This window comes from Excalfactoria chinensis, chromosome 8 (assembly GCF_039878825.1).
Source record: "Excalfactoria chinensis isolate bCotChi1 chromosome 8, bCotChi1.hap2, whole genome shotgun sequence".
NCBI classification, from domain to species: domain Eukaryota; kingdom Metazoa; phylum Chordata; class Aves; order Galliformes; family Phasianidae; genus Excalfactoria; species Excalfactoria chinensis.
Genome location: NC_092832.1, coordinates 21,125,991 through 21,149,926, shown reverse-complemented (window position 1 = coordinate 21,149,926; position 23,936 = coordinate 21,125,991). Strand labels below are relative to the sequence as shown.

General features: G+C 36.9%; 1 protein-coding gene across 1 annotated transcript in view; it reads left to right on the top strand.

Moving 5' to 3' along the window:
* Nucleotides 1-23,936, top strand: part of SPATA6 (spermatogenesis associated 6) — a 43,625-nt gene that overhangs the window by 6,949 nt on the left and 12,740 nt on the right. Inside the window, exons 5-12 of the mRNA XM_072342755.1 lie at nucleotides 793-917; nucleotides 5,407-5,487; nucleotides 8,002-8,280; nucleotides 9,834-9,921; nucleotides 11,404-11,444; nucleotides 12,435-12,613; nucleotides 20,629-20,728; nucleotides 23,642-23,730. Of these exons, the coding sequence (XP_072198856.1) occupies nucleotides 793-917; nucleotides 5,407-5,487; nucleotides 8,002-8,280; nucleotides 9,834-9,921; nucleotides 11,404-11,444; nucleotides 12,435-12,613; nucleotides 20,629-20,728; nucleotides 23,642-23,730 (982 nt within the window). The remainder of the gene's footprint in view (nucleotides 1-792; nucleotides 918-5,406; nucleotides 5,488-8,001; nucleotides 8,281-9,833; nucleotides 9,922-11,403; nucleotides 11,445-12,434; nucleotides 12,614-20,628; nucleotides 20,729-23,641; nucleotides 23,731-23,936) is intronic.

Sequence of the window (23,936 nt, the reverse complement as noted above, 5' to 3'; positions counted from 1 at the left end):
TAAAAATCTATTTTAATGAAATTCAAGTGTTCCCATGAATAATGCAAGTCTGCACTTTATTGGAAGTCAAGTTTGAAAGAGAACTCATTTGGAAACTAGTATTAAAAACACTCTCTGTTATACTTGCCTTTAGTAGTTTCAAAGAAACAATTGCTTCTCTCAGGTGATTCACAAGACTTATTTATTCAAGAAAATATAGTGAGTGTGAATTTTTTGGGGGGGAGGGGGGAGTAAAAGATTTTGACTTCAATAGTTTCGGGACTCTGAGGTAGGTGTGATACATCCCAATGGAAGATGACAAAATGACTGTAATAGCACAACTTAAGCTTCTTTAAATAGAAATATGCTTTCATGGGTTTTCCCTAAAGGAAGTATTTTAAAAGAAAGTAGCAGACCACAGTATTTGGAGAATCTGGAGGTTCTGATTTTGATGTTGTTTCTTTCTGGTAGCACTTTGCGATTTGAGAAGTATCAGTGTTCTGTAATATAGGCTAAGACAATTTTTCACAACATACTGGCTAAAAACTACTTACTAATTTCTTCTGTGTCATAGAAAATAGAGAAGGAGGAAACTACTGAAGGGATTAACTTGAGGAAATTTCTGTGGCTCCTAATGAAGATTGCTTCAACTACTCTCTGTATAGTTTTTAAGTAAGGGAACCATACTTCTGGGTCAGTTTCTGAATATTTCTGCTGCTGATTTAATTGGTGACATTATTCTCTGTTCTGGTATGAGTTGTAGAGCCTGCTGCTAATTCAGATTTCTGATTAAAGTGCATGTTTTCTTTTTAGTTGGAGAAATTCTAGCTACTTATGAAGAAAATACAAGAGATTTCCTGTTCCCTGACCCTAAGCATACCTGTCGGCACCATGGTATAGATCAAGAGATTTTAATGAAGAGGTCTTCTTATTTTACTGTGAGTGAATGCCTTTAGATTGTGTTTATGGCACAGTGTGTTTCAGTGGAGAAACCCACTGAACTACTTCAAAATGAAAAGTTACTTTTTCTGACAGATTTTGCCAGTTCAGGTGTTAAATGTACAAATCCACAGTTGCATTCAGTTGAAGGTATTTTGTTTTTTTTTCAATATGCTTCAAAAAGAAGTGTCTAATATGAAGTTAATTTCCACGTGGTTTGCATGTGATTCCAGGACATATCTCTTTTTCAGTTTAATCCATGATGCGGCTGAGTAGTTGACAGGATGCAAGAGGAGGAGGGGGAGATTTTGTATCAGATTCACAATTCTCAACAAATAAACCATGTAACCCTCCCCTCTAATCTCCCTTTTTAGCATTTTGTTTTCATTTATTGAAGTGCTTCAGACAATGACAGTAGCTACAGATGTATACAATTCTATGGCAGGTTCAAAGTCACCACCAAAACAGTGACTGAAATTTAGCCTAGTGCTTCAGTTCCAAAGCCTGTTCTTCAAGGTTTGTTCAGTCTATTCATGCTCTCTCAATAACTGCCTTTTCTACAATTTTATGAAGGCTATGATAAATGACAACTAATTGGCAGAATGAGTGCAATGGATTAATGTTAATTTTTTGGAGATATGGGCTTGAGTACACACTGAATGGAAATAAATTTGTCTCACAGTGCCCTATCAGAGAGTTTAAGACTGTTGGATCTTAGATGTCAGAAAGGCACTTTGAAGATGTTGGCATAGGGAATGTGTTTTGGAATTTAAGTTGTACTAGTGGAGTGACGGAACATTTGAATTAGGACTCAGTTGCCCTATCTGTTGAGATTGGATTAAAAAATACTTTGCCAGGGTGGGTAGATGGCTGATTAAAGGTCACTGGTATCGTTTAGCTGGTATAATCTTTCCCCTGCAAGGGCAACCTGGAAATTGTCCTGTCACTTGCAATTAGAAGTGCTAATTTGGTGTCTAATGCTGTGCTACATTTCAATGAATTAAAGCTGTGATTTTCGTGTGGTTCTGCAAGCAGCTTAAACTGTCCCAACAGAAAGAAAAAGCCATTTTTTGTCATATACATACATACATATACATATACATACATACATATATATATATATATATATATATAAAACTTATCCTATGAATGTTATTGGTGGCTGAAAGGGAGGGAGGGAGCCACAACAGCCTCCATTTATATGGCTTCTAAGTTGCTGTAGTTTTGTATCCAGCCTTCAGTTACAGTTATATCCCTGCATCCTGTTGTTCATTCCTTTCCTGTCACTTCATCATTTTCTCTGAGTACAACCACACTATGCAGTAGTTAGGGAACTAAGAGATTAAAAGATATATATTTGTCAGCATAACCATGCAACAAAGAAGACCTTAAGAACAGAGTTCTCAACACAACTACAAATACAGCTGTTCTAGTGTTGTGAGTCAGTGAGAGAAATTTCTCAGTGATTAGAAATACACAGAGAAGTCTGTGCATTGTTTTTGTTTGTTGGATCAGGAAATAAGTACATATTTTCTAGCAAATAAGGTGTCATACTTAGTGAGCTGTGAGCAGATGTGCTCAGAGTCATTTGAGTGTGCAGCTAAATTATGACACTGTAGAAGGTTTTAAATGTTGACTAATGATAGACAGAAATGTCCTTCCATGTCCTCAGGAGCAATGTAAACAAAGCACATCTCTGCCCTGAAATGAGGACTGCAGAAGCATCAGTTATGCTCTATTGTATCTCCATCACAGAAAATCAGAACAGCTCAAAGAGAGGATTTTGGCATACTGACCCCATTTTCAGGAGTAATAATGAAGCTGTGTTTGATGGAATTGAAGGAAGTCTCTCAAATAGTTACTTGTGGCTCCTCTTTTTGGGTTGCCAAATGGGTTAGCAATGAGAGGATTTGGATCTCCAGAAGCTGTAAAGTCTCAAACGTTTCCATCTTCTAGTGTTACCTAAGCTGTACTGACAAGTATCTCCTGTCAGCACCAAGCACTGAGTGTAAACACGAAACAAAAGGCCAAGTGTGAAGCAAGGTCCTGTGGATGAAAATCACTCATGCTATTCAAGCTGAGTTATTCCTACATAGAAATTTATGGCTAGCTGAGATGTTGAGTATTTTAGACTGACAACTGTGCTTCACTGGCACCTTGGTTCCCAATAACTATCTTTTAATAAAAAAGGTAGCAACAACATGATTACAGTTGTGGAGTTCAGATAGGCAGTGACAAGCAGTGTCTGATGAACACTGCTAATCTGCCAGTTGGAAGGGATCCCAAGTTGAGAGGATCAGAACTCCTCCAGAAGTCTGGCACTTGGCTGATAATGTCTCTGGCTAAACGTCTTCTGAGGCTTACAAGCACAATACACATACCAGATATGCCTCAAGTTATCTTTCCTGGTCCAGTGCTGCCCAGCTGAGGCTTTTGCTGGCTCTTCTGTGTTTCTCTGCAGCCTTTGCCATTAGGAATATGTTTAAGCCTGAACTGGTGGTGGCTTTTGACTGACATTCTTATCTCCATTCCCCACCTTCATAAAGTATTTGCCATGCTACTTAAAAATATTCTTTTCAGTTCCACTGTCTTTCATCAGCATACCAACAGAAGATGTTCTGTTATGTACATATATACTTTTTAAGCTCAGATCTGTCCTTATGCTTCTTAAATTTGACCTGTTTTATTAACTTGGTTTCCAAAGAATATGAACTACCTTAACAGTTTTCCTATGAGGAAGTCAATAGTGTATCCACATCATATCTGTTCAATGACTGGTACAAGAGTACTGACAAGTCTTCCACTGGCACCACTAACACAGTGGCAGGGAAACAGACCCACAAAACTTTTTAGCTGGATTTTCATTTATAGGAAGTGTTTGGAGCTATAGAATAGTCTTTATACAATGCTATGTTGAATATATTAGCAATCCCCAGTTTGGGAATTGCAGGAAACAGGAAAAACTCTTCTTTTCTGTTGATCTATAAGTTACTTATGACATATAGCCAATCCTGTGTATGTAAGTGCTATCCCTTGTGTGCTCTCCATGAGCCATTTATCTGAAGAACTGTGGTTTTATATGATTTTTATCTGTAAGCATGTAACAATTGTTTTCATTCTCTGTAAGAGCAGGAGGTGCTATTTTATAGGCTTGCTAATTCTGACGTGTCCTTCTTTAAGTTGTTGATAGCATTTGACAATTCATTAGTAATAAAAACGAGTTGATTAAAGATGGTCAGCTCTAAAATCTTTTTATATGCCATAACTTGGCTTGATTGAATGCCAGACTCTTACTAATTGCTTAACTGAGCTTTCTTGGCATTTTTGTCATTTCATTTCCATAATCTAACCTGAGGCTGGATCGTTCACCCTTGTGGGAAATGAATGTGTGTTTAGGCAGGTGGCAGGGAATCCTTTGGTTCAGCAGTAACCTTCACTCATGAAGTTCCTGCTAATTCTCAGCTGTGGGGCAGGATCACAAAATGATGAGGTTTTTTTGGTTCACAGTAATTTTGTGTGTTCAGTTGTACAAATGCCTTTGCATGCAGATGCCTGGGGCTGTACAGCAAGCTTTCTGTGTTGAAAGAAGAGAGTAGGAAGTTCTAAGGACACTCGAATCCCTATTTGCTTCTATAGAGCTGTGGTAGATGCACTTAGATTATTCTCGTTTGTCTGTGGTATTCATGACCTTGTGTTCTTGTATGTGTTTTTCAGTATAGCTGCTTTGGGATGTGACACTTGTGTGTAAAATTCTCTGCCTTGTACGGCCATTCCATTTTGTATACATTGGCAGATGCTCAATTTAGCAGGAGGTAAAGGTCTTAGAGATGCAGGGACCTACCAGTCCATTAGGACACATGTACTGGTTGACCAGGAGGACCATCTGAATCCCACTGCCTCCAATCAGTCAAACTAGGCCTGCCTCTTGGCAGCCCCCTGCTTAAGAGGTCATTGAAAAGAAGCAGATTATAGGAGACAGCCCACAGGAATCAGATGCTGCTCTGGGAGTTACAGAACAAAGGGGACTCTTGATGACACTGTTACAAGCGAATAGTTATTTGCAGCGTAATTGATGGGCTTTCAAAATATTTTCACAAAAAAAAGGTGACACAATTGAGACTATAAAAAGTTAGCATGAGGGAAACTTCCAGATCATGACTGGAATTTGTATTGATGCTTTACAGCATGGTATGAAAAATCTTTAAAACTGCTTTTGACTAAGAAATGTATCGAAATGAAAGTCAGACCTTAATTGTTGCACAAAAGCAATATAATCATCTGTAATTGAATTGTCAGAAATGCAAATGTTAGCATCTTGACATTTACCATTGCTGTTCTGTCTTTTCTAATTATCTTTATTAAAGGCTGAAATTAACAAAGGAAATGGCTGAAAATTAGGAATGGTTTGTTACATTAGGTGACATTTACTTCTTTGATACCCTTTATCTTAAGTTGGGGCTTGATGTTCAATTATCGTCTCTCTTCTAGGGAATTGCACCAAAATTGAGATTTTCGACGAGCTTCCTCATTACAGAAAGTCTGTTAAGCTCAGGAAGGAGTCACGTACAGGTTAGCATAATTTAATTGTTTGCAATTTAATTTCTAGATTTAATATTGATAGCCTTCGTTCCAGTTTTTTGCATATGCTGTGCACTTCAAACTTTTCTCATTCTTTTGTTGTGGTTAAAGCAGCTGTCATGGGTGCTTGACGATTTGATTAAATTTTTAATCGAGAAGGAGTAAAGAGTGGGTTTGGTGCGTGACAGTAAATGCTGAGAGTTCCTCAAATCTGAAACAATTATCACCTGCTATTTGCTATGATCAGCCGAAGTATCAATCCCTGGTGTATTGTAGGTGGGAAGATACCTTCTTGCTTTTTCTTACGGACAATTAGAATTAAGGTGGGACAATGAAACTTAGTGAATTCAGAGAAGGTATGTCATCAAAAATAAACCAATTGTTTTCCGTAATGATATCAGTAACAACAATCAAAATGAAGATTTCTGTTGCAAAACCTATCACTAATATTAATCAGGAAATGCTGCTTCTACAGTTAGTAAAGTTAATAAGGAGTAGCTGAAGAGACTGGGGAGAAGTACCCTCTCTGATGTGTTAGTTCATTTTGTATCACTCTTCTCTGACCTCTCTGGTTCATGTCAATAGTTTCCTGGGTCAGACTATCATGCAGAGTTACTCTTACGTGTTCCTCCTTCTCTAGTTTATCGCAAAAGGTGCAGCATCGATCAAATGGAATTGTTGTTAAGAAGGTGTGTATGCAAAAAAGATGAGGTGACTGATGCATTCATGGTATTGTTCATTTGTTCACTGAGAAGATTCAATTTTAGCAAAATATATTTACTGAGACACTTAAAAAATGTTTAAAAGAAAAAAAAAAGAAAAAAGCAGTGAAAATTAGCGCTGATAGAAAACTAAACTCATTAAAGGGGACTTCAGTAAGGGCAACTCGATTTGAAACTAAAGAATGACCACAGAAGTATTTAATGTTACAACATTTCTATTAAATTTTCATGGACTACAGAGAGGATGTTAATTTTGCAACTAGTTTGAGCCAGAAAAATGCAGTCTATTTCTGTTGAAATTGAAATTATTCTTAGAGAATTAGGTGTTTGGGTTTTTTTGTTTAGGATGGTTTTACACTGTGGCTCACTACCAGCTACACAAGTGCTAGTACAGGCACAAGAAAGCAATGTCAACTGCGTATGTGATGCCCAATTCACACTATGTTAACATAAAACACATACTCAACCTCGTCTTTTTTCATTGTTACAGAAGGGAAGACACAAAGGTAAGCTGGACACTTTATTATTAGGTTCCTCTGAACTAAAATAATGCATGTAACATTCATACTTAAGAATAATGTCAACTTCCTTATGCTTAAAAAAGAATATCTGTCTGGAGAAATAAATCTTGCCATGCTTTTATTTTTGAGCTTTACAACATGGGAATTTGGGCAAAATTTGGCTGAAAAGCCTAATTGTCCATACTGTGATATTCAAAGTCAAAACATGCCACTAAGTAGTCTGATAAGAGTTGTATAATCTAGAATTCCTTGACCTATAAAGCTTCCAGTGTAATTAAATGTGCGTTTAATGCCAAGAATTGCAATGGAACGATAATGTATTTCAAATAAAACTTCAGTGTTGGAGTGAGTTTCACAGACTTTTAAATTGGTCACTGAAAATTTGATAATTATTTGGAAGAGGAGCGAATCTGAATTGTTAAGTAGGCTGTGCCAGTGAAAAACAAGCCAGCAAACAAAATCCTCGTGTACTGTGCACAGGGAGCTGGTGAGGGTGATTGTTTCCCAACTTTCCTCCATTCTGTTCAATGTGAGTATTTTCAAAGCAGTATCAACTCAGAGATAAGCTTCTAAAGCAGTATTTGAAAATGGTGTGATTTTTTTGTAAATTTTGGCAGAAAAAAAAAGAAAACATACTTTGGGTGTAAACTGGCAGCTGTACAAACAGCTATTTTTCTTCTTTTGCAAAAGTATTCACGTGATTGAAGATCTTGGGAAGGTGGGTTGTTGTTGTTCGTTACTTATGCAAAACATATTCTTAAGACATTCCATGGAAGTAGTGAATTTCCTGTGTTCCATGAAAGTATAGATTTCAGAGTACAGTGAATTTTAGGCAACTTTACATGATATCAATGGAGAAAAGATTTAAAATACGTATTTTATAAGCTATAAAAAGATGAAAAAAGCTGCACAATTTTGTATGTCCAATCCAGATGGAGCTTGTGTTAAATGAACTTGATATGAAAATCAATTTGTTTTTTTTACAGTCTCTGTATGCTAAAGGAATGAGCAAACTAATTGAGTGAAGTATTAGATTCTTAACTTCCAACTTGTAGTCATGTGTGTTTTAACCTCCTTTTGGATTCTGACAAAATGGTAAATTGTTGTTTTTTAAATTGCTGTCTGATTATAGTTTTGAGGGGAATTTCAGCTGACATATAGCATCAATTTCTGTTGAAATTATTAGTTCCCTGTTTCTCTTATTGTCAGTGGTCTTTGTTCTGCACGCTGTCAAAGCAGATAATTTCTCTTTTTCACTTCAGGATGACTTGAATTGGGTACATCAGTCGACTCCAAATGGAAAACTGCAAACAAAGTTACCGAAGGAAAACACGCTTTCACCTGAGAAAAGCAGGCACAGTGTAGCAAGAAAGAACTATGAGCAGCCTACAATAGCTTCCAAGTCACGTTCTCCATCTCCATACACCAAAAGACGAATGTGCGAGCTGTCAGTAGAAGCCAGGCAACGACTGGCCCACTTAAACCTTGGTCCTTACGAATTCAGAAGAGAAACTGATAAACCTCCGTTTGTAGTTAGACGGGTATGTATTCTCTACAAAGTGCTTCTAGCTTAAGCTGAGATCAAACATTGTTCTTTCACTGAATGCTGCTCCAAAAATTCATTCATCTCTTAGTTTAGATGAATAATTTTTCTCTCCAGTCTGTCACATAGTTATTTAAATATAAAATTAACTAAAATAAAATTTCTTTTATCTGTTAGTAATAGACAAAGATCAAATTCTTTCATGAATATCTTGGTTAAATTCTCTGAGGCCCCATTTCTTTTTTTCCACCACGCTAGACAGGATAATAGCTATATAAATTCAACTTGGGAGTAATTGATATTAGTATTAAAAAATCCTGAATAAGACTTTAAAGAAGTGTCTAGTCATATTAAGAGCATGTACACTGCCTCTTTCAACTTTCTGTTAGCATCCTATGATCTTTGAAACACTTGCTTTACTCAAAGCTACATCTCTGATACTTTGATTTACAGCTGATAACCTGCTTGCATTTAGCACCTTCATGAGAACTGCACGTGGAAGAACTGTTCTGAAATTAAGCAGTTACTTAAGGAGTTGCACAGCCTCTTGGATGAACATGTTCTCCTACAAATTGCTTTGTTACAATTCAGCCCTTCTCTGTATATCACAGAGAATGTGTGGAGGCCAAGATGGAATTGTTCTAACTCTGTGCTGTGACATGATTTGTCTACAGATTTGAACGTTTGTCACAGCCACTGAGATCATGTAGCATTTAATGTGTTTGCCCCTCACATATTTCGTTTTTCTTGTTAATGTACAAGTCGTAAAAGCTTATCAAATTCTAAAGTTCTTTCACAAGTTTTCTTATGCTTGTAGGTACTTTTTTTAGAAATTCAAATTAGTCTTATTAATTCATCAATTATTCATCAGCCTTCTAGTTCTCTCTCTCTCTTTCTGTCTGATATTTTTCTTGTATCTCCTGTTAATCAATTTCTCTGGTTTGCGATCTATAGGTGAAGTTCACAGTTTAATTACAACATCTGTAAATACTGATTATTGATTTTAGTTGCTCTGTTATGTTTGTACAGGAAGGAAAATTCTTGTCTCTTAATGTACCATTTCCTGACTGTCGTGGCCTTTCTAGAATGAGAATGCTTCTTTTAGAGCATCTTTTGAGGTCTCTTTTGGTTTAGCAGTACTACATTGCATGACCATTTAAATTAAAGTATGTTGAAATGGAACTAGAAAGAGCAGCACTTTGTAAGGTCTAAACAATTTGGAATAAATATGTGGTATTGTGTAGTCTTTAAAAAGATGTCTATAAAACTATGTCTACAAAAGACATTATATATGGAGAAACTATCTGCTTTCTTATCCCTTTAAACAACATGACATTCAGAGCTTTCTAGACATTTCTAGAACAGTTTTAGTTTATATGCAATAATGCTAATAATATATATATGTTAATAAGATATTTTTAAATAGTATTTGAATAGGAATAAATTATTTCAGAAAGGGCTGGATGTGTTCTTATGAATAAAACCAATTAAAAATATGTATAGAGATTGAAACATTTGATACTGCACCTCTTAACAGTGGTTTTGCTTCAGGTAGAACATCCAAGTCCTAGTACTGAGGTTCATGCCTACTGTACCCTGCGAGAAGGCACTATGGAAGCTTGGTCCAAGATAACACCTGGTCAGTATTTAATATTGCTATTTCTCATTAATGATTTTATTTTCTCCTGTAGTTTAGTCAGGTAGGCTTTTTGTTTTGGTTTGAAACAGTCCCTAATGGAGAAATATCTGCTACTCCTTGATAGGAAGAATAAGTGTACTGAAAAGGTGGGTTTGTATCTTTCTTTACCTCAGGAAATTTGGAACGTAGTTCTTCATGATAGGAAAGTAGGAGCAGAAAATACCAGAGTTCATGTAGACACACTGTTCCAGTTTACCTGTTTTGATTAGTTGTGTAGAGGAGCAAATCTGCACCGCAATCAGTGGGTGTGTGTGGTCAGGCCTGGAATATTGATCATTTTGAAATTCAACAGCTCTGTTGCTCCAAAAATAAAGTTTATATCAGCAGTATTTGTAAGTGGATCTGTGGTTTACTATTATTAATGAGCATCCAGAATGCACGTGTGTGTCTCCTTCCACTTTCACTGGCAACAGTAACTGAGTGTTCTATAGAGAGTGCAGAACAAGAAATTTAAATCTTACATTTTTTCTTTGTAATAGCACTGGGTGCAGGATATTACAGGTTTCTCATTCTTTTTGGGATCGTGCATATCAGTCTGTTGTAGCGAGGTAATGTAATAGACCTATTATCATCTGATACCATTATGTACTTACAAATGAGTTGATAGTATCTAGCCAGTGGTTAGGAGAATGAAAACTGCCTCGCTACTAATATCCAAATGGTTTACTGGTCGTGTTTCTGTGTCTTGAGACTTAACTCTTCTTTTTATAAAGCATAAATTCCTGTACAGTTTAGGCAGGTTTCGCTTTTGTGCAGGTAGGTGATAATGGGTTGTCTTTACATTGCGTTTATGGAATAGGAGTATCTCTTTGGGCTTGAGTAACAGTATTAGGGCTGCTCATTACAGATTGATACAACTGATGAAGAAGGCAGAGTTAATTGTCACTCCCTTTGGGGTGAGGTGTGTATTGACAGTGGTCAAACACCCTAAACTGTTGTGGATTTAATAGTTCCTCCACTATTGCTTCTGTGGTCTTCACACTTGTGCTTGTAAGTCAGTGTTGAGGGAAGGAATGAAGAGGTGATCAGAGGAGAAAGAGTTGACTGTAGGGAAGCTTGTTGCAAAAAGTGTGGGAAGATAAAGTAATGTAAATGAGATTTTTTTCGGACTGATAGAGCTTGACTTTTTATTGATTTAGGTAGCTTAGCAAAATGTGCTACTTCTGTCTATGTAGAAGATTGTGCTTGCACTGATTTAATGTTATTAACATTGTATTGAGTAAAATGTGAAGTCACTGTTTTCATCTGAAGATAGTGAAATATTACTGGGAAGACTTTAGAATTTCACAGCCTGTAATAATAACTCAGTTTATTAATGTTTGGGAGGAAGAGGTAAGCTGTTTTGTAAAAGATTTTATAAAATTCAGGGCGTTCAAATTTTCTTTTGAATTTCCTCAAGGATACAATTTTTTTTTTCTCCAGATCTTTCTCTTCTTGGCAGCTACAGACCCAAGAGAGCCAAAGTGAGTACTCTGTAGTGCTGCTGTTTACATATACTGGTTTTTGGGGGGAAGCTCTGATGAGAAGGATTGTCCTGTGTGGGTATTTTTGAAACCGTCTACTGTACTACCAAAAACAAGACAAAGGATATTTAAAATCTGATATAACCCTGTGTACCCCTGCTGATGGGTTATTTTGAAGCACAAATGCAAAACAATACACTGTAACATGTCCATGCCTGTAGGTAAAGGACTTCTCCTTGGTATTAAGGCTTGTGATAAGACTGTAGAAAAGCCTTTAGAAGCGGCTTATAGTAATCTTCTCAGTAATTCTGAGATCAAACTTTTTTTCTAGAATATTATGCAAAGGTAGCTCAAGTACAAATGGCAAGCCACTATTTTGTCATTTCACGTTTAATCGTTAAGATTTTAGCTGCTTTGTAAAAAGTGGATCTAAAGATAATGTCAGGATTCTATCTTGGTTCTGTTGTAAACCAGGGTAAAATATGAAGACATCTGCATGGTGCATTTCAGATTAAGAAGAGCTATGAAAGGAGTAACTGGAATAGTAAAGGTTGACTAGAAAATAAGCAGGTAGTTGGGATGTTTTCCTGGAGGAATAAAAAGTCATGGGGGAAAAAAGAAGTCTAAACAAGGGTCCCAGACTGAGGAGAGACTAAGTCTGAGGTTTATTGGTGTAGACTCTTGGGCGTCGCTCTGAATCTCTGAGGATCCTGTGAAATGGACTTCAAACTGTGCAGTCAGAGTAAGGGGATAGAAGGCCTGAAAATCAGGCTTTGCCATAATATGGTGTGTTAGATACCAGAGGGAACGCTTGCTAGTTTAAACTAGAGCTCCTTCTGTAAAATGGAGATCTTTGCTCTTCTCCAGCAGGTAGATATTCCTGCATGTATGGAAAGCCTGTAACCCTTTAGTTTAAAAAAAGAAAACTGTACATCTTGATATTCATAATACATTTTAGCAAGGTTTGGTGTTTTTTCTTGTTTTTAACAGGCAAGATCTACTCATGGGAAAGACTGTGGCAGTTCTTCTGATGTTTGTAATGAGGATGTGATCTCCGGTTCACCCAACAGATTGGCCCATTCCGGTGGTTCATTAGTGCATTCAGCATCTTCAGCATTTCAGAAGCATTCTCTAAGTTCTGTACTAAATCGATCTTCTCTAAGGGAAAGGTAATGACTTGTTTTCGTTTGTGAAATTCTGGAATCATTAAAAAGAGCAGATGATAACAGTACTTGCATGACTATAGGTTTCATGTTTTGAGGTATACAGAATGAAAAGACAGGAAATCTTTCCCCATCAACTATCTTGTATTTGACTTTTTATCAGGAGCTGTGCTTGCCATCACCTCTCTGCTTAATGAATACAGTACAAATAATATGGCAATAAAAAGGATCTTTGACTTCTCTGTTGCTGACCTCTCTGAAGCAACAAAGCTTCTGATTATATGTCCACCAAATGTGAAATAGGCAAAACTTAAATAGGTAAATACTTAATGTTTCAGAGGGCATTAGACTATCAGGAATACAAATAGAGATGTATGTCAAGCAGGATGTTTTAGAGCTATTTGGAAGCCTTTTTTCCTTTTGTCCTTCTCACCTTAGTGTTTATAAGTATGTACTTCTGGTTGTGCTGTAGTCAAATATGTGACTAATTTGAGTAATGTCCATGGGCCAGCTTTAATGAAGTTAGTATGTTTACAGGCTATGATTTTTCTGCTTTGTTTTAAGCTGAAGTATTGGCCTTTGAAGCTATTGTGTGTATATTCATTTCTGTATATATTCATTTTTCTTTTTTTAGTCCTTCAATATTAATATTCCCTAATTTGGCGCTTTTCAATCCTTAGGTGAGTATGTAGGGCAAGTATAGAAGTTACAGCCTCTTGTGAGGGTGAAACAGAAGTTTCAACAAGCAACAGCTTTTTTGTGTTTAAGCACTCCAATCCTTCAAGGAGAGTATTTCCTACTTTCTGCTGAGTAGAATGTGTCCTTGGTACACAATATTCCTGCTGTACATTTGGTTTAATAGGTTACTAGATGTCTTTCTGGGGGTAGGAAAGTGTATACAAATCTAGGCCTGAATAACCAAGTACCTAAAACAGCTTGAAGATGCTGGGGATCAAGCCGATGTCCTGTCCTTGATTCTGAAGCATTTATCTAAAGCCATACTCATGTATGTGTTTTGACAGCATGTTCGCACTCATTCCAGACACTTTTCTCCGTATTATCATTGGTACTTCATTTAGCAAGGGCTCAAAGGGTGTGTTCTGTAGCATACACGTACTTTAATAACTTTTTCTCCAAAAAAGGAGAACTATCTCAATTTTTTCTTTTAAAAGAGAAGTGACAGATGGCAGGTGGGGATTGAATATTTTAGTACTCATACAGATCAAGTTGGTGATTTAATGCCTTCCTCTGCTTGAAAACTTGCATGGTTGTTGTTTTGTTTAGTAGTATTTCCTGTGAGCTGTTACATGAGAATTAGGATGTGGTTGGGTTTGGAGGAAGTGTGTCTTTTTAATCACCTTGTCTACCTTCTTGTGTGATTTGTCTCCCCTTCCGACACTATGCACTGGTTACCCATGTCTTGTTAAGAGACTGTAATGGTGGTTGTTTATCTGATATCTAATAGTATTTAAAGATGACAAAGTCTTTTGTATGGATAGCAGGAAAATCTCGTGTGTTGTGAGCCACTGTTAGTCAGTAAGTTAGTCATTCTCTAGGTCATCTTAAAATCATCTGGGTGTTCTTGTCTTTTCTCATTACCAGTTCCACTCTCCAGAAGATTTTTGAAGTTATCTTTTCTTTTTAGAACAAATATTCTTAGCTCTTCAGAGGTAAAGCATCTTTTTATGTTAAAGACCTGGATATTTACTTCTGAGATTTTTTAAAAAAAAAAAAAAAAAAAAAAAAAAAAAGAAAGAAAAGGAAGGGTATATTCTGGAAAGATAACAATGGATTTAGCTGACTATATGCAGAGACTTGGAATGACAAGCGTAGATCAGAGGTCAATGTTTGGAAATGCATGCAAATGCTATTCTATAGATTATAAAAATACAGAGAAATTCAGAACTATTGGATGTATGGCAGTTTTAGAGTATTTCAAGAAGGCAGTTTTATCTGACAGTGATTTGATGGTTATTTCCTCCATCTCATTCTGAATTACAAAGACAAATAGCTTCACATATACATACTATTTATTTGTCTGACCAATCCATGGTCAATACAAAACTTGACAACTTACCTCCGCCTTTTCTTTCTTTCTTTTTGTTTTGAAGCGAGTATGAAGTGAGTGTCTGTCACTTCAGGAGTACTTCCCTAGAACCTTGCTGAATAGTTGTTAAGCTACCGCAGTACCTTTTGGTACTGCAAAAGTTTGGGCTCTCGCGTAATGTCCTCCGAGGGATTTTGCATCCTTTGCAGCAGTTTCTACTCCTTTCATGTGAGCCTTTGTTGAGAGATCTCAAATCAATGCTCTCCTCTTTTCCACTGAAGTTGAGCCAGAAGCAGAACTGTAAACAGGTTTACTGTTGGACATGACTCCAAAGTTTTGAATATTTATTTTTCGTATTTTGTTCTCATGTTTTTCGTTATTTAGGTCATTTCAGGAAAGCATTTGCTGTGTTGCAGACTGACTCAAAATAGAGTGATAAGGCTGTGCATCTTCATGCCCTGTTTTGATTTTATCTTCTATGCAGAGCAATGATGCATGCATGTTCTTTCCTGTTTATGATGTCTGGCCAGCTTCAATCAATGTGTTTGAAATGTTATTTGCCCCCACAGACTGCTTGTTTGTGCATAGATGCTTTGTGAAAACGTTAGAACTGCTGCAGAAAAGGAAACTTCAGTCCTTGCTTTCATAGTACCTGTATATTGTCATGCATGCCTAGAAGGTGGTGGTTGTCTTGGGGACTTGCAAGCTTAGCCTTCCTTGCAGCACTGAAATCTGCAGCAAAATACAAAGCTAAAGTCATCCTTCTGTAAAGATAAGGAAGCTAGTGATAGAAGTCCTCTGAATGGAGCTATTTGATGGCACAAAAGAAACTCTTTTCTCAAGAGACTGCAACAGTCATAGCAGTATTTGATCATTTCTCCCATGTTGAAAAACAGAGCTATTTCTCATGCATTTGAGATCAATAGATTTTCTTCTATTGATCTGAAGAGTAACCATTTCCAGAGCAAAGGCCATTCCAATGTCTTTTTGAGGTTCTTGTGGTTCTACTGAAATGTGATCTTACTTACTGTAAAATCTAACAGAAATCTAAGTTCTGTTTGAAGCAAGACAGAGGTTAACTGTTTGGATCAGATAGCTTCTGTAATATTCCTATACTGGTTTTCTACCATCTCTTTCCATCATCTTTTTCCAAGTAATTGGGAAGTATCAGCATGAAATGTCATACTGGATCCTGCTAAATCCTGTCTGCAGGTAGTTTACCTTATATTTTAGAAAGTGGAATGCAACCTAACGTAAGGTTTACTTCTGCAAGAATAAATGTTTAAGTTCTGAGAGCTCTCTGCTACACATTGGAACTCTAAAAGAGTTTAGCAGGCTTTTCAGAAGGCAGCATGCTCTGGGAAGGGACTGCAATTTGGTTTCCTGCTTGATTTTAGCCAAATACTTCGGAAGTTTTGGAATTCAGTTTCACAGTAAAGTGGTTCTCAAATCTTTTGGGTTTATCATTCTCCCCCTTTTGAGGAAGCTTTCATATTTTGCATTTCTCCAAGTTGAATTCTGGGAGCAGCACTCATAGATCAGCTATTCTATGCTGCATACTGCAAAGACTGTAGTACAGAAGCCTTGTTTCATGTTTTTAACCAAATTCTATACTATTTATCAACTTCATTGCTCAGTAGGGAAGTTTGAGAGTGATGTCAGAACTTTTTTGCATATGAATAAACATTCAGAGAAGTGGGAAAGCTGCCAAAGAGCACAAGAAAGTGCAGCCCATTACTGACATCCTAAACATCTAGGACAAGAATGGCTAGAACTTTTGGTGGGATTGTTGGGCCTGCGGTTGAGATCTTGAGCTGAAGTTGTTTCTGCTTCATAGTGGGTATCCTGGCATTGCGAAAGCAGCATACTTCCTTCACTTCAAATATCATGAGAGTGTAAGGGTTTTCATATTGTTACATTTTTGTTACAATTCATAAAAGAGTATGTACCAATATAGTCTCAAAACACTTTCGCACTTGTACATCTGCATCTGTGCTAAGGTTTATAGCCATCGGGTGTTTGAAGAGCAGGCAAAACAAAATTGTATCCTTTATGAAGTAGACCAGTAAAACTGTTAAGTGCAGCTCAGCCGTTCTGTTGTGCCTCCACTGCAGACCAGTATATATTGAAAACTGTGTTCATCTTGCTAGGTTACTACTTCATGCCCTCTTGAGCAGCGAGCATAAAGTAACTTCTCCACTTTCTGTACATGCTCATAAACATCCTGATTGTAAAATCTGTGACTCTTTTTCCATTTCAGAGTTAAATATATTTGGGTTTTCTGAGAACCTCTTTTGCTCCATGTGCAAATTCTTGTAAGATTGTTGTTTTCGAGGTTATACTTAGTTTAAGAGTTATTTCTTTTCTCCCTTCCCCCCAATTACAGCAGCATCCTCTCCAATTGTGAATTTGGTACCGCAGTACTTCATTGATTTCTGTCCTCTGATAGTTTGTCCTTGTATGTGGTTTTGCTCAGCATGAAGTCTGTATCTTTGAAGCTGATGAATTCTTCATGGAGGCCAGATGCACAGAGTTGTTCACAAGGCTGGGAGGTGTGATGGTGAGGGAAGGGGTCACAACAGGCATTGCAAATATCTGCAGCAGGCTTTTGCATTAATTCTACCCATCTGAAATGTATTAGTATCTCCCGCTGAAATGTGATATTAACATTTTTGCTATGTGCAAGTGAATGATTGGGTTGTCTGACATTTGAAAATTCCTATTTATTACCGCTCTCAAGTTTGCAAGCTGCTATTTTGCAAGAGTATGCGGATGAATGTATTCTGTTTGTATTTCTAATGGAGTATTTCATCCTAATGGATTAAATTGTATGCAAAAAACTGCTTTAATCTTTAACACAAGACCTAGACTGTGCTTGGCTTCTTTTTTCTTCTATCGAGGTAGATGTCGTCTGCATGACCTTAAAAAAGAAAAAGCCTTATCTCATAAAGAGTATAAATGCCTTTAGTCACATTACAAGGGAAAATGGTTCTGTTTCCTTGATTGTACTCGACACAACATCTTTGAAATTAATCTTGAGAAGTTCTCTGATTGATCTGGCTTTTTCTAGGTCACTGAGCTATATTTCCAAAGTGTTTATACAATCTATTGGAATCAATAAACAATTTAAACTGATGTAACTGCAGAATGTTTGCAAGTCCCAGGGAAAATTGAAAGTATGACAAAGAATACAGCTGTTGAAGTTTATTTTGTTTATCAGGACAAACAGTCATTGAAGTGAAATGACTTTCCTTTCAACGCTGCAGTACAATACTGACACCTTAATCACAGAAATAAGTAACCAGTCATTTTAAAAACACCGTGTTGGTCATGTTAGGCAAACGGAATCTCGTTGTTTGTGGCTTAAGAAGCTGTGCTCTTAATGCCTGCTTCTACAACGTTTCCAGTAGGAGAGTTAGAATATCATGAAGAGGTTTCACTTCAGATTATGGGATGCTACATTTCAAGGCAGGAATTTATTTTACTTTGCATTTTCCTGGATGTAAATATTAACGTTATGACTTTAAATGTGCTTTAGACTCAGTAGTTACTACTAAAATTAGACAATGGCAACACCAGAAAACTAATTAAAATTAGCTGATACTGCTTTTAATCATACTTAAGGTTTTGATTCTATTTGTCCTTTGATAAATTAAGTTTGGGATGTATGTGAGTGGCCAACATTTCTTATACCACAGCGCACACTAGTGGATTGATCAGTGAAATCACCTGGAGAAGGAAATGTAATGGTTCTTGATGTAAGTAATTTGATTTCCTTCTTGCAGACGTAGCCAGATATTTTGTAAATGAGTACAGTAGCAAACAGTGTTTTCTTTTCAAAAGTAAATGCGCGCCTCCGAGGATATTTGTAAATTTGAGATTAATAACAATGATCTGAAATCTTACATAAGAATTTCATAAAATTTATTTCCCCAAGGTAATCTGTTGCAACTTCTCACTGCCAGCAACCTGGATTTGGAAGAACCAGCAGCCGCTGTATATATACAAGGGAAATGCCATGACTTCATGACTCTAGCTTTTATTTCTTACATTGAAAAGACTCACTGCATCTAGAATGTGAATTTTTGAACATATGTGCTACGAATGTTCCTTAATATTAGTGTTTGTAAGGGCTAATTGCAAGCCATGAGATGTTTTTAGGAGCTTTTTCACTCCTTCCTGATCTGATTCATTTGTAGTAGTGTGTTGTAACATGGCTGCGGGGTTGGGGTTTTGTTCAAAACAATGCTAATGACAGAGCACACACTTTATAATGCTGTACATCAAACTGGGTTTGACTTTATTAAGGAAATGAATGCTCCTGCCTGCCTGACTTAGACCACTATTTTCTTTAAAGTCAGTGCTTTTTTTCTCTTCACAAAATTCACATGAACAACTTTTCTTTTAGGAAAAAATTATGTGAGTGACTTTTAGTGCAACAAATCCTGATATTCTATATGCTAAGTAATTGAACTATATGGATTTGCCATGCATGCTGTTGGATTTGAAATTAATTGTGAATGTTTAGGATGTTGGTATGGATGTTGTTATAGCCAGCTTTGTGAAAATCCTTGCCTGTAATGAACCAGAGATAAACAACGTTGGATGTCATTAGAAATACAGAAAATACATCCCCCCTATAGATTATATGATTCATCCTCACAATATTGTGCTATTTGTTGGCACCCTTTCCTGGAGAAAAATAGAAGCATTCAGAGAAAGGTGATTTGATTTAAGGAAACTCATAAGTGGGCTGAAAATATTGGGGCTGTTTAGAATAGAGAGATTTTGAAGAGGTAAGCAATAATAACAGAGTCTGTGTTAGTTATGCATAGGGCAATAAAAGAAGCAAAACTACTTACTTTCTTTTGGTATTGTTGTATAATAACAGATGATATGAGAAGTGGTCAGAAAGGCTTGTAGCGCCAGTCCAGCTGATCTACAGCTGGCTGCTTGGCTGGTCACGCATATTCATAGTTAGCCAGAGTTTTTGTTTTATTTCCTTGGTGCAAATCAGGTTCTTGGATGTCAGGAAACATTGAAATGAAGATGAACAGTCCTGATTCAGCACCTTGTTTCTGTTTGCTCTGATGACATTTCTCTTGCACAGTTTCCTAACTCCTTTTTTCCCAGTGAATTCATTCTTGGTGTTTTCTCATTTGTTTGTTGGTTGGTTTTAATAATACATGTTGGAGCATTCTGCAGTCCGGAGGTTGGTGTGTAAATGATCCTATTCTTAAAATCTTGATTGTGTCCTCTAATGGTGTGAGAATAACTGTTGTGAGATTTCTGCCAGCTTCTGAACTTGCTGAGGAGGATGAGAACCATTTTTTTTCTTGAATAAACTGGGAGGGAAAAACAGTTCTGCAAAGCACAGAAGAAGATCCAAAAGTGACTGTGGGCTTTAAGTGGCCCATATCAAGCAACCTGTTTTTATTTTTGATTAAGCAAAAAAAAAAAAGGCAGGTTAAGAGATGCAGTTCCATCATATGAAATCAGAATTTATAGTTTTTGAACTTTCCTATTTGCATTGAGGTTATCTTTCTGCTGATTTATTCCAATGGAAAGAATTTCATGTGCATAATGGTTGCTTTAAAAAAGGAGAAAAAATGAAACCTGATCACTGGGAATTGCCCGACTGTATGGCTTTGCTCTTCTTGTAGGGACAAGCAGACATTGCAGAAATACTACTTGTCACAAAATCATTGTTTTCTGTGCTTTGTATCTTATGCTGGTATCGTAGATGAGCGTTGTTTATGCAGTGCTTCAAAATGTTTATTTTCTTGTACTTCAGAGTAAAAAAAACACCAAAAAACTCAAATTTAAACGTTGTGTATGTTCCAAATAGAAGGATGCTATGCATGCTTTGAGATTTTTTCAGAAAATAAAATGAAAACCGAAGGGAAAAGCATGTTAGCGCTTTTCAACTCGTAAATATTTCTTCTTTTTTGTGTTGTTTTACTTCCTCCTGCAGATTTAACTCTGGTTGGCCTTCACCAGCAAATGGAGATGAGATCCATAAAAGAGTGAAAAATATTCTAAGAACACACAGTGCTAGACAGCGCCTGGTGTTTGTAAGTTTGCACATTAAGTCCTTTCTTCTTTCTGAGATGACTGAGGAAGACAATTGTGCTTACACTCCTGAATTTATTATGATGCTGTCTTTTGAGGCACACTTGATACTAGAAATGTTAATTTAAGCTGAACTCTTTCTCACTGGTTTCAGTAGCCTCCTTATGGGAAGCTTTTATGGACAAGTGGCAACCTCATATAAGGGTATAGAGGACAATTACATTTTCTTTCTATCTGATTCCTCTGCTTTCAATGTAAGCAAAATATATGTGAGAGATCTATTACAGAGCACCATGGCTTAACATGGGGATCTGCACATAAGAAGCTGCTGGTGTCCAGCTGTATGTAGAGCTAATATTATTCTCAAGTTGTGTGTATTTTTTTTCCTCCCTTTAATTACTTGGCTCTAAATGAAATCTAATGATATTAAGCCTGGGATCAGAATATTTTGTCCTCGAGTCTGATGGAATTTGGAAGTCTGATTTTAGTCATTTGTTTTTTTGCCACTGCAATTTTGAGAAACCCACTCATGGCACAGGATCTCCCTCAGCAAAGCATTTGTAAAAGACTGATCATCTGCAGAGAACTTAAGGGTCTTAAGTGTGGAATGAGGTAAAGGGAAGTAAAAGGATATAAGGGTGAGAGTAGGTAAGATAGAGATAAGGAGCTCTGGTGAATGTTTTTTTGGTCTGACAATCTACCACACTGATGTTATTGATTGATTCAAAGATGAACCTCTTGAATTGGAGGAAGATCTTTTTTGCTTCAGCTTTCTTAGAAAAAGGAGTGTTGACAGAAATCTGTTTTAGGCTGCTGTTGTCCCCTCGCCCCTCTGCCAGAGTTTACTGTGTCTATGGGAAGCATGATAGAGTGGGAGAGCCTTGGTCTCCCCAACTCATGTTTCAATGCAGAAAAGGTAGGTGTACCAGTAGTGCACCAACAGTTGAGCTCTATCTGAGGTGCAACAACTACCATAAACTCTTGGCAGAGGCTGGAGCAAAAAAAAACAAGGTTGTTGTCTTAATCTGCTGCTGCTTGATGTACTGAAGAACATCTGCCTGGGCTCTGAAGTCTTGATTTATGTACTTGTTTATTTCCCCAGCTGTAGCCATTGTGGGCAGCTACTTGTGTTGCCTGTGTGCTGTCTTAATCTGATTATTTTCCCATTTCTGCTCAATCTTTATTTTCAGTTTAGTTGATGTGCTTTTCATTTTCAACCATGAAAAAGGTTTTTTCTCATGCAAGCTAAGATTGTTTGATCCAGTTTGTGCTGTGCCTTCCTCAGTTCATATCTGAAAATGATGATTTTGTGAACTGCCAGAAATCTAGTCTGCACTGTTATACAGTGGATGAATGAGGTAAATGGGTCATCTTGAAAGTGAGAGTTTAGCAAAGGAAGTATAGAGAAATGTTTTGATGGTTGTACTGAGGGACATGATTTAATGGGAAATAATGGTGGTAGGTGGGTGCTTGGACTGGATGATCATTAGAGGCCTTTGCCAACCTTGGTGGTTCTGTGTACTTGCAATGGGCTGAGTGGATTTCTGCCTCCACACTTTGTGTGCTCTTCCAAACTTTGAAAGATTAGAAAATATATATATCTCTTATTCTGTTTTATTCCTAAGAACATAATGCTAAACAACCATTCTCAGAAGCATCCATCTGTGTTTTCCAAAATTGTTTCCATAGTGCTCTGTAATATAGTGTGACTGGAGCTCTGCTGCGGGTTCCTTAGGGTGTCCGCTGTAGCTTTCCACTGTGACATTCTGACAGTATCATCATATTTCCAAATATATATATATATTTTTGGCTTTCCAGAACACAATTTGCTTCTGGCAAATGCTGAAGAGTTTTATTTACTGCTGTACCCCAATTTCTCAGTACTGTGTAGCCTGTGCCTGCTGAAGGAAGAGTTTTCCTGTTTACAAACATGCTTATTAGATTGTGTTAGATTTTTCCACATCTGCAGTTCTGCCATTCAACTACATCTGCATTTTTTTGTTACTACTGTATTTATCATCTTGTCTCCCAGGCTTGTGATACCAACAAATTTGATTATTCTAGTTTCCCAATCCTGTTTTCCAGTTATTTCTGATGTAGTGTGAAAGGTAATTTTGTTTACTAATCTTTGCATCAATTAACTTTTGCTACAACCATTGCTGAATGCCTTTTCTTCTATAGAATCCTTGTCTTTCAGAGCAGAGTGAATAGGGTTGTATTTGTTTGGATGGAATTTCTACCATCCTACCTCAGGTGGGCAGCTGGCTTGTTTCAAATGAGATATTCCCTCTCATACATACCTGAGAGGGTAAATAAGGGATTATTTAAGTCTAGATACCATTTGGAAGGTAAGATTGCTTTCTAGCAACTCCTAAGAGATCTGCTCAAGGATCCTTGCGTGTACTAGAGGCATTTTTAAAAAGTCACTTAAGCATGTTCTCTGCCCTGTGTCTGCAATGGGAAATGTACAGACGTGCAGAATACTTCTCTCTGTTAAAATGTATGACATGAATGATGGTAGCTTAGTGGAAAAGCTGTTAGCAGGAAATTTTTGGTTCTGTCTCCCATCTTTTAGAAGAAACAAAAGTAAAGCAGTTAGCAGTAGGTTTCATAGCATTTAACCCGCATGTTTGGGGGTTATTGAAGCTAATGCTGTCTGCATGGCTCTTTAGATCTACAATGTCTAGAAATACTTTCCAGTTTATTACCTGAAAATTATTCGTGGAGTTGTGCTGAACTTAATTAAAAGTGTTCATAAATAGCGTTTGGCTCATTACACTTTGTCCCTTTTTCCCCCCAAGAAATGTAAGCACTTTAATAGTTTTCTAAGTGGAAAGAAAGTATTTTTGAAATGAGATCATTGTAATCAGAAACCAAGGTAATGAGAATTTGATTTCTGGGTTGTTTTTTTACAGGATGAAAGTAACTCATCAAAAGGAAACTTGACTAAAACAAGAGAATCTTCACGTAAAGCACACTTACCCTTAAGTGATCTGCGGAGCAGGTATGGGTTTTTTCTCTGACCAAGAAGGAACTGTCATAACATTGCCCCTTAAATACTAAAATCCTATTTTGAGCTGTGTTACTATAGATTTACCAAGGTTTTTTGCCTAAAAAGAAAATACAGTTAGCTATCATTAATACCATTCATTCTGTTTGGCTTTGAGTTAATATAATCTTCATTAAATTCTGGGTTTTGTTACTGAACTC